Source organism: Polypterus senegalus, chromosome 3 (assembly GCF_016835505.1).
Source record: "Polypterus senegalus isolate Bchr_013 chromosome 3, ASM1683550v1, whole genome shotgun sequence".
NCBI lineage: Eukaryota > Metazoa > Chordata > Cladistia > Polypteriformes > Polypteridae > Polypterus > Polypterus senegalus.
Window position 1 is genome coordinate 278,395,277 of NC_053156.1, and position 21,828 is coordinate 278,417,104.

A 21,828-nucleotide genomic window follows, 5' to 3' on the forward strand; every position below is an offset into this window, starting at 1 on the left:
CTAAAATCATCTTTGAAAGGGAAGAGATTTCAAACTGTAGATGAGATTCAGGAAAATACGACAAGGCAGCTGATGAGTCTTTTGAACAGTGAAAGAAACGACTGTGTGAGGGCCCAAGGTGCCTACTTTGAAGTACAATATACCTACAATATTTCTCGTATCTTCTTTAATAAATACAGTGGTGTGAAAAACTATTTGCCCCCTTCCTGATTTCTTATTCTTTTGCATGTTTGTCACACAAAATGTTTCTGATCATCAAACACATTTAACCATTAGTCAAATAACACAAGTAAACACAAAATGCAGTTTTTAAATGATGGTTTTTATTATTTAGGGAGAAAAAAAAATCCAAACCTACATGGCCCTGTGTGAAAAAGTAATTGCCCCCTGAACCTAATAACTGGTTGGGCCACCCTTAGCAGCAATAACTGCAATCAAGCGTTTGCGATAACTTGCAATGAGTCTTTTACAGCGCTCTGGAGGAATTTTGGCCCACTCATCTTTGCAGAATTGTTGTAACTCAGCTTTATTTGAGGGTTTTCTAGCATGAACCGCCTTTTTAAGGTCATGCCATAGCATCTCAATTGGATTCAGGTCAGGACTTTGACTAGGCCACTCCAAAGTCTTCATTTTGTTTTTCTTCAGCCATTCAGAGGTGGATTTGCTGGTGTGTTTTGGGTCATTGTCCTGTTGCAGCACCCAAGATCACTTCAGCTTGAGTTGACGAACAGATGGCCGGACATTCTCCTTCAGGATTTTTTGGTAGACAGTAGAATTCATGGTTCCATCTATCACAGCAAGCCTTCCAGGTCCTGAAGCAGCAAAACAACCCCAGACCATCACACTACCACCACCATATTTTACTGTTAATATGATGTTCTTTTTCTGAAATGCTGTGTTCCTTTTACGCCAGATGTAACGGGACATTTGCCTTCCAAAAAGTTCAACTTTTGTCTCATCAGTCCACAAGGTATTTTCCCAAAAGTCTTGGCAATCATTGATGTTTCTTAGCAAAATTGAGACAAGCCCTAATGTTCTTTTTGCTTAACAGTGGTTTGCATCTTGGAAATCTGCCATGCAGGCCATTTTTGCCCAGTCTCTTTCTTATGGTGGAGTCGTGAACACTGACCTTAATTGAGGCAAGTGAGGCCTGCAGTTCTTTAGACCTTGTCCTGGGGTCTTTTGTGACCTCTCGGATGAGTCGTCTCTGCGCTCTTGGGGTAATTTTGGTCGGCCGGCCACTCCTGGGAAGGTTCACCACTGTTCCATGTTTTTGCCATTTGTGGATAATGGCTCTCACTGTGGTTGCTGGAGTCCCAAAGCTTTAGAAATGGCTTTATAACCTTTACCAGACTGATAGATCTCAATTACTTCTGTTCTCATTCGTTCCTGAATTTCTTTGGATCTTGGCATGATGTCTAGCTTTTGAGGTGCTTTTGGTCTACTTCTCTGTGTCAGGCAGCTCCTATTTAAGTGATTTCTTGATTGAAACAGGTGTGGCAGTAATCAGGCCTGGGGTGGCTACGGAAATTGAACTCAGGTGTGATACACCACAGTTAGGTTATTTTTTAACAAGGGGGCAATTACTTTTTCACACAGGGCCATGTAGGTTTGGATTTTTTTTTTCCCTAAATAATAAAAACCATCATTTAAAAACTGAATTTTCTGTTTACTTGTGTTATATTTGACTAATGGTTAAATGTGTTTGATGATCAGAAACATTTTGTGTGACAAACATGCAAAAGAATAAGAAATCAGGAAGGGGGCAAATAGTTTTTCACACCACTGTACATTTATTTTTCATATTACATGGCTGTATATTTTCTGTACAAACCTTGTATACCCCTGTAGCACCCATGGCAGTAATATTAAGATAAGAGAAATATGATACAAAGGAGAGGATATATTTAACATGCTTTAAAATGCAGCTTTGACTCCTTCAGTGGGGTTAAGGTCTGGACTCTGGTGACCAATTCATTTGTGGAAATGATTCGTTAAACTCTCTGAACTGCTTTTGCACAATCTGAGCCTGAGGAATCTTGCCGTTGGCATTCCCTGAAAAAGCCCATCCCATCAGGGAAGAAAAAATCCATTGATGGGGAAACCTGGCTGTTTAGTAGATTCTGGTCCTCAGCTGACTTCAGTTTATTGCTGCGTAATGTTGCTGGGCCTAATCTGATTTAACAGCTGCTGACTGTTAGTACCTCATTAAGCTAAAAATCGGAAGACAATTTGGAGCAGAGGGATATTGTGCTAGAAGTCAATAGTGTGCAAGAAAGAAAGGAAGAAACTCAAGGAGTATTATGGTGTTTGAGGTTTAGTAGTTTGGGATGTTGGACAAGGGGGTCAAGCCTACTGATCTCTGTATAGGTAGGATCATTGAGACAACTAGGATTCATTTTCTTGGTGGGTTCCTGCCTTGTGCTTGATCTTGCCATGTTAAGCTTCAGCCCCCACATGACTCTGAACTGGATTAAAACGTGTGAGGGTCAACCGGCATCTTTACACATTTGGGACGACTCATTAAGGACAGGGGGAGATGGCTTTTGAAGGGTCTCTTGGCAGCCACCCTAGGTTGCAAGGGATTCTCGGATTCCAACAGGGCTGTATGGGAATTGTTTTTTGTCGGCTCAGCCCTGCTCAGGGGAATATCTCTAGAGGGTGCTGCAGGAATTGATGAGCCCTTTTATATAGGGCTTCCGCCTTTTCCTGAAGTGCACCCCGGGTCAAATTTATGCGGCACCAGAAATACTGTAGTACAACAGCCATCTCATTCCATTCGGGAAGCCTGAGTTGGGAGGAAGAGTTCAAAGCTTGTGTGAGAAGGAGTGGAGGTGTGAAGGCAGTGACTGGAAGAAAAGGAAGACAAAGGGCTGAGGGCTTTGACTGTAGTGCTTATTGTGCTTTTGTAATGTGGCTATGCATGGGGAAACTATTAGGAAGAGTTTCCCACAAATAAAAAAATAATTGTGTTTGTGCTGGACATGAACCTGTGTCTGTTGTGTTGGATGTTTGGGATGCTGTGCACCCCCAGTGGTCACAGTGGATTGAAGAATACTTTGCTATGTAAGAGGCAGTACTTGGGTATTTTTTAAAACTGTTTTCTGCATTAGAATGTCAAACAGAAATGCCCTAATCATTACTGATACATTTGAAAAAGCAAAAAAGGCTCCATAAGAGTAAAAAAGAACAACATATTGAACTTAGGGCTATTTCACATGTGACCCAGTAGTTAGTGCTGATATCTGTCAACTCCATTAACACTTCCAGCCATGTGTGTGCTGGTGTGATCTGCAATGAATGAATTTCCATCAATGGAGGGCATCTACCATTTGACCAGTATTCCAAAGCTGTATATGACAATGTCATATAAAAAAAATCAGTTCCAGGAAATGGATGGATGAGAATATATAGACTTCCAATATTCACTGCCACTTTTTAAAATGTGGTTAGACTAGTTCAATAATATCAACTCTCACTTTTTTAAATGTGGTTAGACCAGTTCTTCCGGAAACGGTGTAGCTGTCAACATCATTTCTGATCACCTAGACACCTCCAAATAGATTCATGAATTAGATGAGAAAACATGAGCAAAATGTTTTTCATTAATATGTGAGAAAAATGTCAAATTATTGCAGAAAAAAAGCTATTTTTCTCAATCAAGGAACTAACAGATTCTTGATTTATGTGTAAGCAGAATTAGAGCCCAGTCCTGCTTTTATCGTCTTCAAAGGCTACTCTGAAAGTGAGTGACATTCAATGTTTAAATGTTAAGGCAGCCATCTCACAAATTGTTCCTGAAAGATTTCACACTATGATTGTGTGGAGAAATGTCTTCATTTCAAATCTTTGTATTAAATCAAATCTTTCTCTTTTATAGGCCAATACAACCATTGCTAGGAGGCTCTGCAGTGGCCCAGGAGCCGAAGGTCAGTCAATCTCCTCTTGAGACCTTTAGCCACAAAAACTTCTTCCTTGACACTTTTAAAGAGTTTGGCAATAAAAAGACACTAACTGCCTTGCTTCAGTTCTTGGATGTCTTATATTTATTGATCTTTGAGTCTAAGGCAGAAATTGAGCATTAATATTATAGGCTTTTGAAATAAGCAAGAGTGCCAATTCCAAATAATTAGAATGTATCTGTCGTGCTTTATTAACATGCTGGAGTTCTATGAGGAAGCAACAAAAGAATATGATCAAAGTGAAGTATATAATATTATTTATCTGGATGTTCAGAAAGCATTTGAGGTGTTTGAGGTTTAGTAGTTTGGGATGATGGACAAGGGGGTCAAGCCTACTGATCTCTGTATAGTTAGGCTCATTGAGACAACTAGGATTCATTTTCTTGGTGGGTTCCTGCCTTGTGCCTGATGTTGCCATGTTGACAGAATGTATCTGTCACGCTTTATTAACATTCTGGAGTTCTATGAGGAAGCAACAAAAGAATATGATCAAAGTGGAGTATATAATATTATTTATCTGGATGTTCAGAAAGCATTTGATATGGTGCCACTTGAGAGGAAGAAGTGGGAGTTCAGGGTGATGTTTGTAGATGAGTGCAGAATTGGCTCAGACACAGGAGGTAGACAGTGATGGTCTGGGGAACCTTATCAGAACTGGCTGATGTTAAGAGCTGGGGCCGCTGTGATTTTTAATATATATAAATGATTTGGATAGGAAGTTTGCAGATGATACCAAGATATGTGGATTGGCAGATAATTTGGAATCTGTTAAATCATTATAGAAGGACTCGGATAACATACAGGCTTGGGCAGATTTGTGGCAGATGATCTTGATTGTAAGTAGATGTAAAGTATTACACATAGGAAGTAAAAATATAAGGTTTGAAAATCAAAAGTATGCCTTATGCAAAGGATTCAGGAGTCATAGAGGTGTCTATGCTATCAACTTCCTAACAGTGTTCAAAAGCCATTAAGAAGGCTAACAGAATGTCAGGTTGTATAATGCCCTGATGTGTGGAGTGCAAGTCCAAGGAGGTTCTGCTCAAGCTTTATAACACACTGGTGAGGCCTCATCTGGAGTTCTGTGTGCAGTTTTGGTCTCCAGTCTACAAAAAGGACAAAGCAGCACAAGAAAAGGTCCAGAGAAGAGCGACTAGGCTGATACCAGGGCTACAGGGGATTAGTTATAAGGAGAGATTAAAAGAGCTGAGCCTTTGTTTAAGCAAAACAAGATTAAGAGAAGACACAATTGAAGTGTTTAAAATTATGAAGGAAATTAGCACAGTGGATCGAGACTGTTATTTTAAAATAAGTTAATCAAGAACACAGGGACACAGTTGTAAACTTGTTGTGGTAAATTTCACATAAACATTAGGACGTTTTTCTTTACACAAAGAACCATAGACACTTGGAATAAGCTACCATGTAGTGTGGTAGACAGTTGGACTTTAGGGACTCTCAAAACTCGACCTGATGTTTTTTAGAAGAATTTTGTGGATATTACTGGTGAGCTTCAATAGGCTGAATGGCTTGTTTTCGTCTAGATTGTTCTAACGTTCTTATGTTCTAATGCAGCTTGACTAATTCATACATTTGATACTTATTGTGTAGAACATGTTCAGTTCATAATTCTTGAAGCTTTAGCAGCATTTGCTATTTTAGGAATGTCGGAGAGATAACTCAAAATCTTCAGAGCTGTTGGAAGAGAAAGAATCCAGAAGAGTGCCAGTGGTGTCCAAGGACGAAGGGCCAGCACTTAATCAGCACACGAATGAAAACACTCCAACAGGGTATTGCACCATTAATCCTCACTGTCACTGGCCCAAATACTTTATGTGAAAGACTCTACTAACATGAAGGCTGTCTCTCTTAATTTCCTTGGTGCAGCAGATCTTCACAGGGCAGAGCGACACAAGATACAAGGCTCTCACAAGCACAGCTATTGAATTCATCAGGAGATGACTCCCTCCCAGACCTGATAGCAGACAGTGCCAGCTCAACAGTGAAAAGAGAAGAAAAGGAAAAGGAAACAAGAAAGAAGAGTAAGGAAGAGGATGAAGGTCAAACAGTGGAGAACCTACAAGCTGAGGAAGGGGAAGCACTGCAAGAGGAAGAAAGAGCAAGGCAGCAAACCTGGGACACAGTGGCTAAGGGAGGACAAGTTAGGGAAGGAGATCCTACAGAGGATGGTCAGAAGGGAGTAGGCAGAAAGACAGAGGATGATCGAAACAGGTGGCTGAAAGATAAAGAGGGAGTTGGAGAGCTTTTAGAGACAGAAGAAAACAAACAAGGGTGGGAACAGGAACACTCAGGGAAAGAAATTAATAATGATAGAAAAGAGCAGAGATGGGATGTTGAGGAGAAACTGGAAGACAACAGTGACATTAGGGAAGAGGAATTAGAGCAAGATCGAGAGGAAACTAATGGGAGGGAGGACAAACATCAAACGAGTGAAATGGAGGCAGAGCTAACAGAACAAGGGGACGGTATACATTGGGCACAGAAAGTAGATGAAGTATTAGTGGAGGAAAAGAATTCCAACAAACAGTACAGCAAGCAGGATAAAGCACATACTGAACAAGAAGAAGGTCAGACCACAGCAATAGTAAAAGGGACAGCTGGGAGTCCTCAGGGGAGTATGCAAGAAAAACAGGACAGGTGTGTGGATAGTGAAGGCAAAGTGCTAAAGCAAGAGTACCTGGAAGAGGATGTGTGGTCCAAAGGAAATAAACAGGGTGGAAAAAGAGAGAGCATAATACACATGAGTGAGGCTGAGACAGTAATGGAGGAAAAGATATACAGAGAGGAAGGAGAAGTGAAAGTGATCAATACAGACCAGGAAGAGGCATCACAGAATGGAGACAAGACAGAGACAGTAGATGATCCAGCATACACAGACAGTAAACAAGTGAACATAGGCCAGGGGTTAATTAGTGCAGAACAAGAAGGATTATTAGTAAGGGGTTCTGTTAACCATACTCAGCAAGATGGGTTCAAAGGGAATGTTGAGGAGTTGCCAAAAGAGAATGAAATGTCACCAAACGAAATAGATGAACCAAATGATCGCGGCCAGCTGTTGGATTCAATCACAGAAGAATCAAGTTCTAAAACTAAATCAGACCATCTGAAGGAGGAGCATAGGATGCAAGGAGATAAAGAGCCATTTAAACAAAAGGTGCAAAGTGAAGAGGAAAATGAAGAAACAAGTAACATGCTGCATTCAGTAGTGAATGAAGATCAGCTCTTGAGGAAAGAATCAATTGAAGAAAACCAAGAAGTGCCATCTAGTGAAGTTATGGAAAAAAAGATAAAAATGCACCTAGAAGAGGGCAAACAACTGAAATACAATCTTAAAGAAGAACTGCAAGCAACAAAGGAGGCAAGGCAAGAGGAGATAAACGCTACTAGAGAAGAAGAGCATAAGGATGAGCTGAAGCCAGCATATATTAGCACAACAATGAGCTATGAAGAAACTACACTTAGAGATGTAATGCAGATAAATGTGGATCTCAGAAATGAAAGTACAGTAGTCAAAAGAAATGATGAATTCTTGGAGACAGAAACAGAAGAAAACATAGTTGAGGAAAGAGATGAAGACCAGCCAGCACAAGGGAAGGGCCAAGAAAAAAGAGTGACTTTCCTTCTTGAGACGGAGGGCAAATTCAGAAAGAATGAAGATGTTACGCAGATCGTAGTCACACAAACAACAGTTCACAAAGACGAAGCAGAAGTTAGCTGTACACAAGGAGGTGAGCAGTCTCAGGAAGAAGAAAATGTAAGATACTGGGTTGAGGGAATGTATCCTGTTGAACAGAAAGGGGAAATCCAGGTTGGTGAAACTGAGAATTTAAAGGCAGAGGAAAGAAAGCTGCACAGCAAAGATGAAGGACTTGAAATAGACCGGGCGATACATCAAAATGAAAGGGGGGAGGGCATGGAAAGTGAAGAAACTGACAACAGAAGAAACATACGGCTTTTAGGCGAAGAAGTAGTGGAACACGGAAATCATGCTGGTGGCGATGAAGAACAGTTTGATAAGAAACTCTGCAAACTTAATAACAGCATTTCTACTGTAGATGTCAGTGTCATGGACAACACACAACAGGCTGACCAAGTGGGACTGATGGGACTGCAAAGTAGCACCATACTGGTTTGGGAGGAGTGGAACACAAAGAACAATTTAAGTAATCAAGAAGCTTTTCAGGATCTTACCTATAATTCTGGAGAGCAAGGCCATAACAGACAATTAGAACTGAATATACCAACAGCACATATTGCACAGAATGAAGATGGTGTGATGAAGATACTCAGTGACAGAGAACAGAAAGATGGTGTTGAAACTAATGAGGACAGTTTACAGAAAGGAGACGAGGAATGGAAAGGTGACCCATTTAAGGATGTAGAGACAAATATTACCAAAGATAATCTAAAAGAAGGCAATGAGCAAAATAAGAGAACCATACATGGGGAAGATGGCAGTGGGTTTTTAAAAGAAATGGAAGAGATATCTAATGATGTCTATGGAGTAAAAGATATCCAAGACAATGATGAATGTAAAAATAAAGCCGAAATGCATGATGTTAGATTTGGAAGAAATAAAGATGATAAGACAGAGCTCCAAGAGGAACAGGAAGAAGACACATTTAGAGATGGACAGGGAAACGCTATGGAAAATGGTGAGGACAGGAATGATGGACTTTTACAAGAGGGTAATATGTGTAAGAAGAGAATGGACCTACAGGATGATTGGAAAGGAATACTAATTCTAGATGAAGAGGCAATCCACCACAGTACTGTGTGCCCAACAGAAAGCAAGACTGATGAAGAAATCAAGGATGGGGTGAATAGTAGTGAGGCAGCATTGGGACTTGATGAGGAACAGCAAGAAAGAAAACTCGGTAAATTAATCATAAATATTTCAGATAGTAATAATTATAAAAAAATGAAGGAGACTAATGAGGACATCAATAATGGAGAAGATAGCAATGGAATAAAGAGTAGCCAAGGTAAAAATGAGAAACAGGAAGCAGATCTGGATAAAGAGATAGACACCATAAACAAAACAGATCAGGAAGAGGAAAAGTGGATTAAGGATGGTGTGGTAGAGAGTAATAAGAAAGAGGAGAGTAGGCTGTTAGAGCAATTGGAAGAAGGTACACATGAGCACGTTGAGATAAACACCAAAGAAGAAGAGATTAATGAAAAAGAAACTCATGGATTAAACATGGAATGTAAGGAGGAAATTCAAACAGTCAAGAAAAGTGACAATCACAAAGAAAATGAGGAGTCTAATGAACAAGATGGCATTTGTGGATATAGCACTGAGAAGATTAACAGTGAGACAGACACTAGAGAAGAAGAAAGTGAAGAAATTAATGAGGAAGCCACACATGGACTAAAAGAAGAATGGAAGGAGGAAATTCAAACAATTAAGAAAAGTGAAAATCACGAAGAACATGAGGAGACTAACGAACAAGTTGTCATTTGTGAATATACCAGTGAGAACATTAATGGACTTTTGAAACAAGAATGGGAATGGCAAGGCAGCATGTTTAGAATTGGACAGACAAATATCTCCAATAATGAGGATCATAATTCTACAGAATGTGAGGATAAATTAAACAGTGTAAAGTCTGAGATTCTGGTGTCAAATGAAACAAACAAAACTAACTTTGAAGATAATGAAGTGCCTAGAAAAGAAAGCAATATGGAATCTGACATAGATTTAAAGTGGGCTGAATTAGAGTCAGATAAATTGGTTAAATACAACACACACATCCTGACCTATGACACACCTGGAAAAGGTGGGATAGACTCATCATCTCATCTTTGGGATCAAACAGAGTGGGAAGATACACAAGGATTTAAGGTTTACTCAAAACAAGAAATAAAAGTGCTAAGTGGTCATGACAAAATTGAAGAAATCTTCCAAGTGACAATGGGAAGAGATGACATAGCCGCTGAAGAATTGGAAATTCAACAGGAAGAAGCAGAGAAAGTTGTTGTATGCATGGAAATACCTGGAATGACAGAAGATACATTAGATGATCAAATTACAGGGAGAATAGCAGCAGATGAGCAAGGTGAAGAAGCTTTCTGGAGAGAAGATGGCTACAAGAAAGCAGAAGCAAATAGGCCTGAGAATAAGAAAAATGGATCCATACAAATGGAAAAAGGATTTTCTAAGCAGCCAGGCGATGCTGTAATATTGCTGCATCAAAGCACTGAAATCAAACTAACTAAACACAAGGGTGATACAGCAGAACTAGAATATGCACTGACTGACACACCCACATATACTGACGAGGAGGAAGGAGGGAGTATTGTGGATTACAGCATCACCCAAGTGAAAGGCCATCAGGATGAAGTCAGTCAATTGGAAAGGGTTGTTTCAAATATTGGGAAAGGTTACAATGGAGTAATGAACAAGAGTGAGTTCCTGGAAGAGGAAAATAACACTGAAGTTAATATCCTACCAGCATGCATCTTGAAAAATGAAAAGGGAATAATATCTGGCAAGAAAATTTACAATGAAGACCAGAAGCAAGATCCAAGTTCAAACACAGAGAAGGAAGGGCATACAGATGATTTGGAAAACACTTCAGATTCAAATAAAGTGTGTTTGGGAAGGATGCAATTGAGGGATATGCCAGAAGAGACACAAATGCTGGCAGAAACTATTTGTGTACCAGATGGAACCAGAAACAAAGATACAATAGTTAGTGAAGCTATAAATGATATAAAGGAACAAACATGGGATACAAAGGGGCAGGAAGTTGGTGTAATAAGTGAGAAACTGGGAAAAAGCAGTAGTAGCATTTACAGTAATCGGGGTAATAATTCAGGCAGAGCAGAAGGTGAAGTACAGTTAACTCAGATTGGGAATTTTGACTTGGAGCTTCAAGAAAAAGAGGAAGGCTATTCAGATGTTAACAGCATGGCTAACTATGAAGAAACTGAAGGCAGAGGGCAGAACAAGGAAAACTTCAATAAAATGTTACCCAAAGAAGAGAAGATACAAGAAAAATTCCAGGCAAAGATAGTTGGTTTGGTAGAAACTGATGAACCTAGACATGTGACAAAGGAGTTAGATGTTTTGACATTAAAATGTAGCCCAATCCTAATACAAGTGGATGACACATTACCTGACAAACTTGGAATGGCACAGAGAATATGTGAATTTAGAGATGAGGTGAAGGAGGAGGAAGATCAAAGAGAAGGAAGAGGAGAAGATGATCACACAATGAACAGTGACTCTTCTCTACTTGGAGCAGGAGGTAAACAACCAAAACTAGAAGAAGGAGATCCCATCGAAAAAATGTTACAAGTTAAACTGGATACTGGACATGGTATGAATGAAGAGAAAAAAGAAGAGGCAGAACAGAGAGAAACAAAAGGAAAACATGATCAGAATATGGGGTATGAGTTTTCTAAGCAAGGAGGAGAGAGTGATGGAATCAATCTAGGTACAGAGATAAATGTGGATGAAATGTTACCAGCTGAACTAACCAAATTTACCACCAATAAAGTGGGAGAAGAAAGGTGGGAACATGGAGAAGGAGGAGGAAAAGATGAACGCGATATGAACTCTGTGCTTTCTCTCCAAGGAGAAAATAGTAATGATCTAAGTATTGATGAAGGCATACAAGTAGAACAAATGTTACACATCAAAGTAGACATTAGACATGAAATGAATGAAGTGAAAAAAGTGGAAGTGGAGAAGCTAGAAGGAAGAGAAGCAAGTGAAAAAGGAATAAGTAATAATGAAAACCTGGATCAAGATTCAAATTCAAATAATGAGAAGCAAGTTCATAAAGGAGATTTGGAAATGACCTCAGATTCAGAGAAAGTAACTTTGGGAGAAGCAAGAAAAGAGGAGGAAGAACAGAGTGAAGCAAAAGGAAAATATGATCATAAACTACACTATGACAACTCTATACAAGGAGAAGAGACTAACGAGACAAAGCATAGGAAAGAGATAAATGTGGATGAAGCATTACCAGCCAAACGCAAAGAGACACTTGTAATATATAAAGAAGAAGAAGAATGGGGAGAATATAGAGAAGGAACAGAAATGGAGGAACAAGACATGAACTTTGGATTTTCTACCCAAGGAGAAACAAGCAATTATCTAAATATTGATGAAGGGATACATGGGGAAAAACCATCACATGTTAAACTGGACAATGATCTTGGAATGAGTGAAGTGAAACATGTACAGATGGAGCAGACAGAAGGAAGAAAAAAGGAAAAAGAACTAAAGATAGGCAAATGCCCTCTGCAAGAAGGAGACAGCAGTGAAGCAAAAGTTGAAGACATACATGTGAATGAAACATTACCAGCCAAGTGGGAAATGACACTGGAAATGTGTGATTTGTATGGAAAGGAGGCCAAACAGAGACAAGAAGAAGAAACTGATGATAGAGAGCTAAGACATGGATCTTCACTGCAAAGAAGCCTACTAAAAGAAATTTCTGCAGACAAAACATTACCAGCTAACCTGAACGTAGCAGAGGAAATATGTGAAAATGAAGAAAAGAAAGGGGAGGATGAATGGAGTGAAGAGAAATGTAATCAACAACCGCATGAAGGGAAAAGCAAAGAGCAAAATTTAGAGGGAGAAACAGTTCTGGAAAAAACATTACAAGTGAATGTGGACATAGAACTGGAAATGAATAAGTTAAATCAAGAGGAACATGAAGAAGCGAGAAGAAAAGAAGATGTAGATGTGAATTATGAATCTCATTTACAAGAAGGTGATTGTGAAGAAATCGTGCTGGGAAAAGAAATACATGTAGATGAAACATCAACAGCCATAGCAAAAACGGTGCTGACAGGAAGTGAAGTCAAAGAGGATGAGGTGGAACACAAGGAAGAAAGAAAAAGCAATGAAAGAGATATGGAAAGTGGACATTTTCTCCAAAATGGAGTAGGTAATGATCAAAATACAGATAAAGGCATAACTATGGAAGAACGACTACAAGTCAGTGTGAACATTGAACTAGTAGAGAGTGAAGCTGAACAGAAAGGAAAAACTGGAGAAGAAAATGAACCAAACAATGGTGAATCTTCTTTCCAAGGAGGAGAAGGTAATAAAGCAAAGCTAGGAGAAGATTTGTATGTGATTGAAATATTATCAGATCAGAAGGAAGGAGGCAGAAAACATGAACAAAAACTGAAGTATGACTCTTCTCTACAAGCAGGAGCCGGCAGTAAAGTAAAATGTGAAGAAGAGGAGGAGGTGGAAGAATTATTACAGACCAAACTAGACATGGCACCAGTAATAGCTGAAGTGAAGGAAGTTGGAAAAAGTGAAGAAACAGGAAAAGAAAAACAAAAAGAAACCATAATGTACACAAGAAGAGAGCAAATGCAAGAAGAATCTGAACTACCCAAACTATGTAGAAGTATAGGGTTGGAAGCTTCACTTACAGATGATCATAAAAGAGAGACGCACAAGAGAGGCAGAGAGGAGTCAGTGCATGAAAAAGTGGTTCATGATGATGAAGGCAAGAAGACGGGTTTTAATGCAAAAGAGCCAGAAGACCATGAAGAAAACATGCAGGTAAAAGTAAAACCTCAGGGAAATGAAGGAGAAATGAAATCAAGTGTACTGGAGGATGAAAATGAAGTGCTACATGAAGTACATGATGGAGAAATATTTAACAAAGTAAGGAAAGAGGAAGGAAAATTTCATGAAACACAAAAACTACAAGATCAGTTATTAACTCAAGATGAAGTAGTACATAAAGAGAATAATGAACCCACAGCAATCAAAAGTTTTGGGATACCAGAAGACTGTCAGGAAACAATGGTTGCCACCAGAGAGCACCACATGGGAAGCAATGAAATGGTAGAAGGAGATGTTCAGGGATTTGGGTGGAAAATGGAAATCACTCATGAATTAATGGAGGCATGTGAAAAAGGGACAGGAAAAAATCAAAAAGAAACTGTGAAGTTTAGAGATGTACAAAACAAAAATCGAGATGAATATTGCAGTGTGTCAAGGGAGGATTCCAGAGATGAAATATTAAAGCATATAGGCACAGAGAATAATACTGGGGAAAAAATGGTACCACACATGGAAAACCAGTTGGAAAACAGTGATTTAAAGTATGGGGACATAAATGATACAAGCAAAGAAGACTTGATGAGGGTGGATGATGCATTAGAAGATAGTAGGATTCCATTTAATGAAGATTTGAAAAATGATGCAGAACATAACCCTAGATCAATGGAGGATAGTGCTGGAGAGAGAGACCAGACACTTGAGTGGGAAGAGACCAAAACCCAAAATGAGGATTTCAAATGGTGGGAAGACATCAAGAATAGGAGTTGGGAGGAGTTACTGGAAGCTGAAAACCCTCAGAAACAAAAAGACAAATGTAACAGCCAGGAGGAGACAGTGCAGGGAGAGAGAGAAGGAGGGAAAATATACAAATACAAAATAATAACATATAAAAATACAAAAATTCAGGAGGAAAGGATAGAACCAAAGAAACAAGATGTTGAGGATAAAGTAGAGAAGAGCAGAATAGTAGACCAGCCATCAGCTTCCAGCAAGGGAGAATATAAAAAGAGTGAACGGAAGAATATCCATGGGCTTCCATTTGCAACCGCAGAGTGGGACAGGAGAGCTGATCTCAAGAATGCAATGTCTGAGAGTAAAGAACTAGATGAACAACAGAGGAGTGAGGAAGAGCAGGGGCCACAACAACAGGGTGCCACATTCAATTTAAGGCAAGAGGTTGAGGAAGCAGTGTTGCTTCACACAAGAAGAACAGATGAAATTGTATTATTGACAGATGAGAAGGGTGGGCAGCCACATTGGGCCACAGAAGAAAAGAGCTCAGAGCGTATCACAGACCCTAAAGAGTTTAAAGAGGTATGCCAGAATGAGAAAAAAACTATTGCAAGTTCTCCAAATGCTGAGGTCCCAGGAAGAGTGAAATATCCTGAAAGTGAAAGGAGCACCAAAAGGATGAAGAGAAGCCAACAAGATGAAGAGAGACAGCTCTCTACAGGACAGAAAGTACCGAGGGAGGGAGAAGACAGGAGTCAGCCAGTGAAACTTAACAGGGATGACGTAGAAGAACTCATGGCAAACAGTGGATTGTCTCAGAAGCCAGGTGACCAAAGGCCACAAATGGAAAGAAGTCAGGGTCACAGAAATGTGGGCAGTGGTAGGATCAGTGAAGCATCCCTGTCTTAGTTAGTACTCAGTTAGTGTTTATCAGGGTGTATTTATTAAGGAGAGGTCTCAGTCCAACACACTCATTCAAGGGTGTCCAGTTGGGCACCTGGGATTCAAAAGGTTGGATTTATTTATTTAGGACTTTATTTAGTTAGCAGCTAAGTATTTATTCTTATGGGCTTAAAGCAGGTAGACCTCCAAACATAATCATGCATCCAGCAACCATTTGCTGGAGAAGTAGAGTCCACTGGGAAGGGTGTGTTTCAAGTAAATTAGTTGATTTTGAAGAGATAGGCTATGCTCTGCAATGACCGTTTACAAAATACTGAGTCATAACAACTGTCTTTTCTCACTTTACCTTAGATAAGCTTTACAATGTGGTGTTCATTGGGGAGAGCAGCGTTGGCAAGACCTCCTTTATTAAGAAATTTTGTAACGGCGTGTTCCGCTTGGACCTCTGTGCCACAGTTGGTAAGTGTTATTGAATCACTCTCTTTCTTTAACCCATACAGATTTAAGGCAGCTTGTTTCTTATTGCGCTCTTCACTGAGGGCAGGTGCAGAGCTCTGTGACAAGTTCTCAGGTATAAGTTACTAATTGTATCCAGCAGGGGGAGCTTGTTCTGTAGGATTGTGTTCTTTATTGATGCAGAACAGAGTTGAGTCATACACATCCCTTTAGTAAACCAAAAACCGGAAATAATTGAGAGCATTATGGTACCAAAATAGAAATATGTACCGGTATTTAACTTACTTCAAAATGTAGCTACCACCCCCAGAATACAATGCATAATTATTTATCCAGGCTGTAAAGAAGCCAGTGGAATGTACAGTTGTCATTTAGTTTCTTCAATGGGGAATGCTGACAGCTATTTAAGCTGGGTTCAGCAGGGTGTTCAGCAGCATGGAGACGTCTTCTGGCTTCTCTGTGGTTTCTCCTCATTTTATATACTCAAGTTTTTATGAGTCTTGCCAGATATGCTCAACTGCCAAATGGGCTGTGCTCTTCTCAGACCAGACCTACTGTGTGTATACCTGTTCTAATCACTCATGGTCTGTACCTGAAAGTAATGGGACAAACCTGCTTCAATTAACCAACATCCCTCTCCATGGAATTCGTTCACAAGGAAAGCTGGAAATAGCAGATAGGGGATCCTAGCCACGGACAAAGATCTCTTTAAAAAAAAAGGAAAACAAAGTAGTTTGAAACTGATTAACATAAATGGAACCCAACAATATCTGTCCATTAATTAATTGTGGATCTGTGGACTATTCACTGTGGTCAGTTGACAACAGAGAAGTAGAAAGAAAAAAACTGTAGTCAACAGCATCCTAGGAGAAAATAAACCACTGGGTGGGGGGGTCCACGGTCAGATATAAAAGAGAAAGGCCAAGCCAGACAGGGTCACAATCCTGGAGACACTGACCACTTGGCTGGCTCACAACAGATTTGCTGTGTATCCATCCATCGTCTAACCCGCTGAATCGGGTCACGGGGGTCTGCTGGAGCCAATCCCAGCCAACACAGGGCACAAGGCAGGAACCAATCCTGGGCAGGGTGCCAACCCACCGCAGGACACACACAAACACATCCACACACCAAGCCCAATGTAGAATCGCCAATCCACCTAACCTGCATGTCTTTGGATTGTGGGAGGAAACCCACGCAGACACGGGGAGAACATGCAAACACCACGCAGGGAGGACCCGGGAAGCGAACCCGGATCTCCTAACTGCGAGGCAGCAGCGCTACCACTGCGCTACCGTGCCACCCATTTTGCTGTGTATCTTTAGTTTAAATTATGTAATTGCTATTAGGAGCATATTAACAAAAAATAAATAAATAAATAAAATAAAATGAATTAAACTTTAAATTTATTACTCTATCAGATCTATGCACAGAAATACGTGTGACCTATGGACAGTTAGATGTTTTCACCCTTACTTTTTCGCATCTTATCTTCATCTCATATGATGGCATGGAACCATAATGCATTGCACCGCTCAGGAGGCAAAATGCACCATGGTTAGAGGTGGGGTAAAGTTAGTGCTTGAAGTGGGAAGGTACATACTGGTATTCTGTACTGGCATTTCCCCAGTCCCCATAGTTAATGTAGGTGTAGTGTCAGTTTGGACAACATTAAACCTTTATTTATTTATATAAAAATATATATCAGTTTGGTCCACTAAGGGGATGGCACGGTGGCACAGTGGGTAGTGCTGCGCAGTTAGGAGACCCAGGTTCGCTTCCCGGGTACACCCTGCGTGGAGTCTGCATGTTCTCCTCTTCGTGGGTTTCCTCTCACAGTCCAAAGACATGCAGGTTAGTTGCATTGGCGATTCTAAATTGACCCTAGTGTGTGTTTGGTGTGTGTGCGTGACCTGCAGTGGGCTGGCGCCCTGCCCTTGCACCCTGTGTTGGCTGGGATTGGCTCCAGCAGACCACCGTGACCCTGTAGTTAGGATATAGCAGGATGGATAATGGATGGATGGATGGATGGATGGATGGGTCCTCTAAGGGGGAGAGACTGCACCCACCCACTGTTATATCTAAATTTGGTATATCATAGAGCATCTTTGGAACTCAGAGTGGATAAAACACCCCTCTATCCCCACTACACCCCCACCACCCTTGATTCAGTGTGCAAAACAAGGAGTAAACTGACATTTCTTTTTTGTGCAGTTCAGGCATTGGGTCATTTTGACCACAGGACCTCTGTAATGTTAGTCTCATTTGAACTGTTGAAATAGTGGAATTTTACTGACATGTCGATTCGCATGATGCTAGTTTAACTGGAAGTTGTTTTTTTACGGATTTTTTTGTATAAGGTAAAATCATAATTTTTAATGAGACACAAACCACAGTCTGTTAAAAGTTACTGACACAAGCGATTTAGATGGAACTAAAGTCTTCCAATAATAATTACTTTATCCAGGTGGTAAAACTAATCCTGTCCGAATAGGACTTTAGTTAATAGAAATAAAAAACACAAAGTAGTCGATGGCATAAAGATTCATTCCCTTGCTTTGACACACATCAGTTACATCTGAAGTAACCAGCTCTCTTCATCAAGGCACGTAAAATGTCAACTGGAGTCCACCTACTGTATATGCATTTGAGAATATGATTTCAGAATATCTCCACCTTTGTGAAGTAGCTTAGTCACTTAGTGCATTTTCATGGAAGACCAGGGGATATTCCAAACAGTTTCAAAACCAGGTACCAATCAGGATAAGATACATGAAAATTGCCAAAACATTGAATATACTTTGAAAAACAGTGAAGTTGTTCATAGGAAAGGTGAGAAAATATGGAACAGCTCCAAAACAGAGTGTTAGGGGAAGAAAAGTCTTAGTATGGGGTAACAGCAACAGCAACTGCAAAGAAATTACACCCCTCCAAGAGACGTGCACAGAACAATGAAAGCATGTACCCTTCATAATTCTAGCTTGTATCTGAAGATGTCAGAAAAGAAACTTCAATTGAAACACTCATCCCATCTTGGCTGGAGATGGCCCAAAGGGATGGGAGAGACTCAGCAATTTGGATTCTATGGTCTGCTCGACCCAACATTGATCTTTTGGTTCTCAGTACAACAGTATATTTGACACAAACCTAACACAGCATTATCACACTGAGAATACCATCCTTACAGAGAAACATCAGCATTTATGGATTCTTCTTTGTGGCAAGGACTGAAATACTCATAATGAGATAATCAAAAAATGGATGGAGTTAATTACAAGAAAAAATCTTAGGAAAACAAATGGCTGCTTACTGCAAGAGCACTTTAGCTGTCAAGAGAATTTAGCTAACAGAAGGACAGTGACCCACAAGACAGGGCAAATGCCCAACTGGAGCAGCATTGGAGCAGCAAAAACATTAATGTCCTGGAGAGTCCAAATCAAAGCCCAGACATCAGTCCAATGAATCGTCTATGGAATGACTTAAAGATTACCGTTCATAAATGGTCCCCAACCGACTTGATGGGGCTTCAGCACCTTTATTAAGGGATATGGGTAAAAGTCTATTATTCAGGATGTGCTGAGCTGATAAAGACTTACCTAGAAAGACTTGCATCTGGAATTGCTACCAAAATGCTCCTTTGGAGGGGGTAAATGCTTATGTCATGAAATATTTTCTATTTTTCATTTTTAAATTACTAAGAAATACTTTTGATTTATTTTCCCACTTTGACATTAAAATTACTTTGTGTTGATGAGAGGCACAAAATCTCACTTTAATACATAGTTCCATTCTCTAACACAAAAAACTGTGAAATATTCTGCACGTTGCTTGGTATTTTGCAATTAAGTAATTCATTAATTATTTTTTTGGAAATACATGGAGTATTCTGACATAAGCATCACACAAGAACAAACTGTACTGGATGTTGAGATACTGAAAAAGTATTCTACTTACAAACTCTTGCTCTCTCAAAAAGGTCAAAACTGATCTTACAGTAAATTAGTCTCGCTGAAGCCAGATGTATAAAATATATGTCAGGAGACAACCATGAGTGAAATTTGCTTAAAAGTGGGTGGGAACAATTAAATGACTCACTGATTGTCTCATTTCTAAACCAATCCACTCAAAGTAGGGGCGGTGATTTTGAACTGCGAAGATCAGAGGTGCTCTTGTTGGTCCATCAGAGAGCAAGCATTTTATTATGAGGAACTGTCTACTGTTGAAAGGTCTCCTAAAAAAATGAATTAGCCATACAGTACAAATGTGTGTCATATGTGCAGAGAGCACATTGCATGTTTTAAAAATAAACCTTTCTCTAGTGTGAGATTTTACATCGGCATCTGAACTGCATCAATGAATGAATGGTAAACTTGAATGATACGTTGTCACAGGTGCTGTTGTTCAGCGTTACGAAAATAGTGTAGAGGCTGATGTAAGGGTGAAAGAATTGGTAGCTACGCTCATGAAAATATGAACAGCAAAATATATATTTGAAGTAAAGGGTGTGCCACACTCCATTAAAAGGACCGCAGTTAAGAGAACTGATAATGAATTGCCACAGGAGGGGCAGGTTTCAGTGCTCAAAATCTGTGAAAGTACGGACAAGACTACACAACATCCACCATCTGACTGCATGTCTAAACAAATAACTAACTAACTTGTTTAAATAGAAATGCAAATCATTTTAGAACTCTGTGTATCAACAGGCACCAATGTTAATCTAAACTCTATTTGCTGTTATAATTACATCTTGCCTGAAGAAGGAACCTGAGTTGCCTCGAAAGCTTGCATATTGTAATCTTTTTCATTAGCCAATAAAAGGTGTCATTTTGCTTGACCTCTCATTACATCCATAACGGCTAACACGGTACAACACCTTAGTACTACTGTTATGTCATATGGTGCTGCAATAGTTAAAATGACAGAAATATACCGTACTAAACAGAGGCACTTCTCAAATGTGGTGGAGCCCAATACTTGTGGTGGTCTATGTGTCTGCATGTCTGTCTGTCTGTCTCTTCATTACAACACGTAAATTAATTATTAAGCTTCAGTCACCTTATGCTACTGAGCTCTTGGATGGATAAAAGCAATATTAGCTTTTTATTTTCTCTCAGCATCAAGTCTTTAGTTCAGTATCTTTTGCTGTGTCCCCAAAATCCCATCAGGGGTTTAAAATGCACAGACTAGAGAAAATCGGGGTGGGTGTTTTAGAAAAAAGCCTTGTGAGTACAGCCTTTGCAATGTAGGATTTTGCCGGTATTTGCTACACACTTTTTAACGGGTTGTCCCCAGATGTGTATTCTCGTTTGAGAATCACATCTGACCCTGCGAGACTAACAATAAATGATTTCTACTTGACTATGAGCAGCTACCAGAAACTGACTGCTGGCTGTGGCTTTTAATAAACTGCACTTAGCATGTTCTGCTGTGTCTCCATCATTCTGATGCAGGTATAGACAGCTGTCTTCGGTCATTAACAGTGGAAGGTGAACAATTTGTTCTTCAGCTCTGGGATACAGCTGGCCAGGAAAGGTGCGTATCTGACCTCTTTGCTAAGCAGGCCAAGGTAATATACGAGTCTCTTTAGACATTCTAGATGCCATGTTCAGAGCTCCTTCCTAGAACACGTTTTTTTTTTTTTCAGATACCACAGCATCACAAAGCAGATATTCAGGAAGGCAGATGGAGTTGTGGTTATGTACGATGTCACATCATCTTGCACTTACGTGGCTGTTCGATACTGGCTCTCCTGCATTGAGGTTAGCATTGGATTTATATTTAACATACATATCTGTACATGACATGTTCTTAATATTTTATAACATACTGATTGAACATCTGATTAAACCATGATTTCAGGAGGGAACAGATGGGGACCTTCCAGTGTTGCTGCTGGGGAACAAAACGGACATCACCGAAAAGCGTGAGGTTCAGGTTCAAGAAGGTGGTTCTCTTGCAAATGTAAGCAATTTAATGTTGTTACTGTGGTATACAGATAAGGCAGGATTAAAACAGAAGGGACTGGTCCAGGAGCTTTCATGATAGGAGTAGCACTGTTTGTTACTGAACTATTGTACTTTGTAGAATTTTAGTGGCAATGGATGCTGATGTCATTTTGAAAGTCAGAAGAGAAACCTACATGAGTTAGGTCAATGAGTAAGATGTGGAGTCTGTTGAGTAAATCTAGAACATGACCTACAG

At 39.8% G+C, this 21,828-nt stretch overlaps 1 protein-coding gene across 3 annotated transcripts in view; it reads left to right on the forward strand.

Moving 5' to 3' along the window:
• LOC120526218 (titin-like) overlaps positions 1-21,828 on the forward strand; it is an 82,921-nt gene that overhangs the window by 52,238 nt on the left and 8,855 nt on the right. For 2 of the 3 annotated variants that reach the window (XM_039749262.1, XM_039749265.1), the window contains 7 exons: positions 3,881-3,929; positions 5,625-5,752; positions 5,850-15,091; positions 15,520-15,627; positions 21,078-21,159; positions 21,272-21,386; positions 21,487-21,588. In XM_039749262.1, the coding sequence (XP_039605196.1) occupies positions 3,881-3,929; positions 5,625-5,752; positions 5,850-15,091; positions 15,520-15,627; positions 21,078-21,159; positions 21,272-21,386; positions 21,487-21,588 (9,826 nt within the window). The remainder of the gene's footprint in view (positions 1-3,880; positions 3,930-5,624; positions 5,753-5,849; positions 15,092-15,519; positions 15,628-21,077; positions 21,160-21,271; positions 21,387-21,486; positions 21,589-21,828) is intronic. The other variant, XM_039749263.1, reaches the window with a different exon arrangement.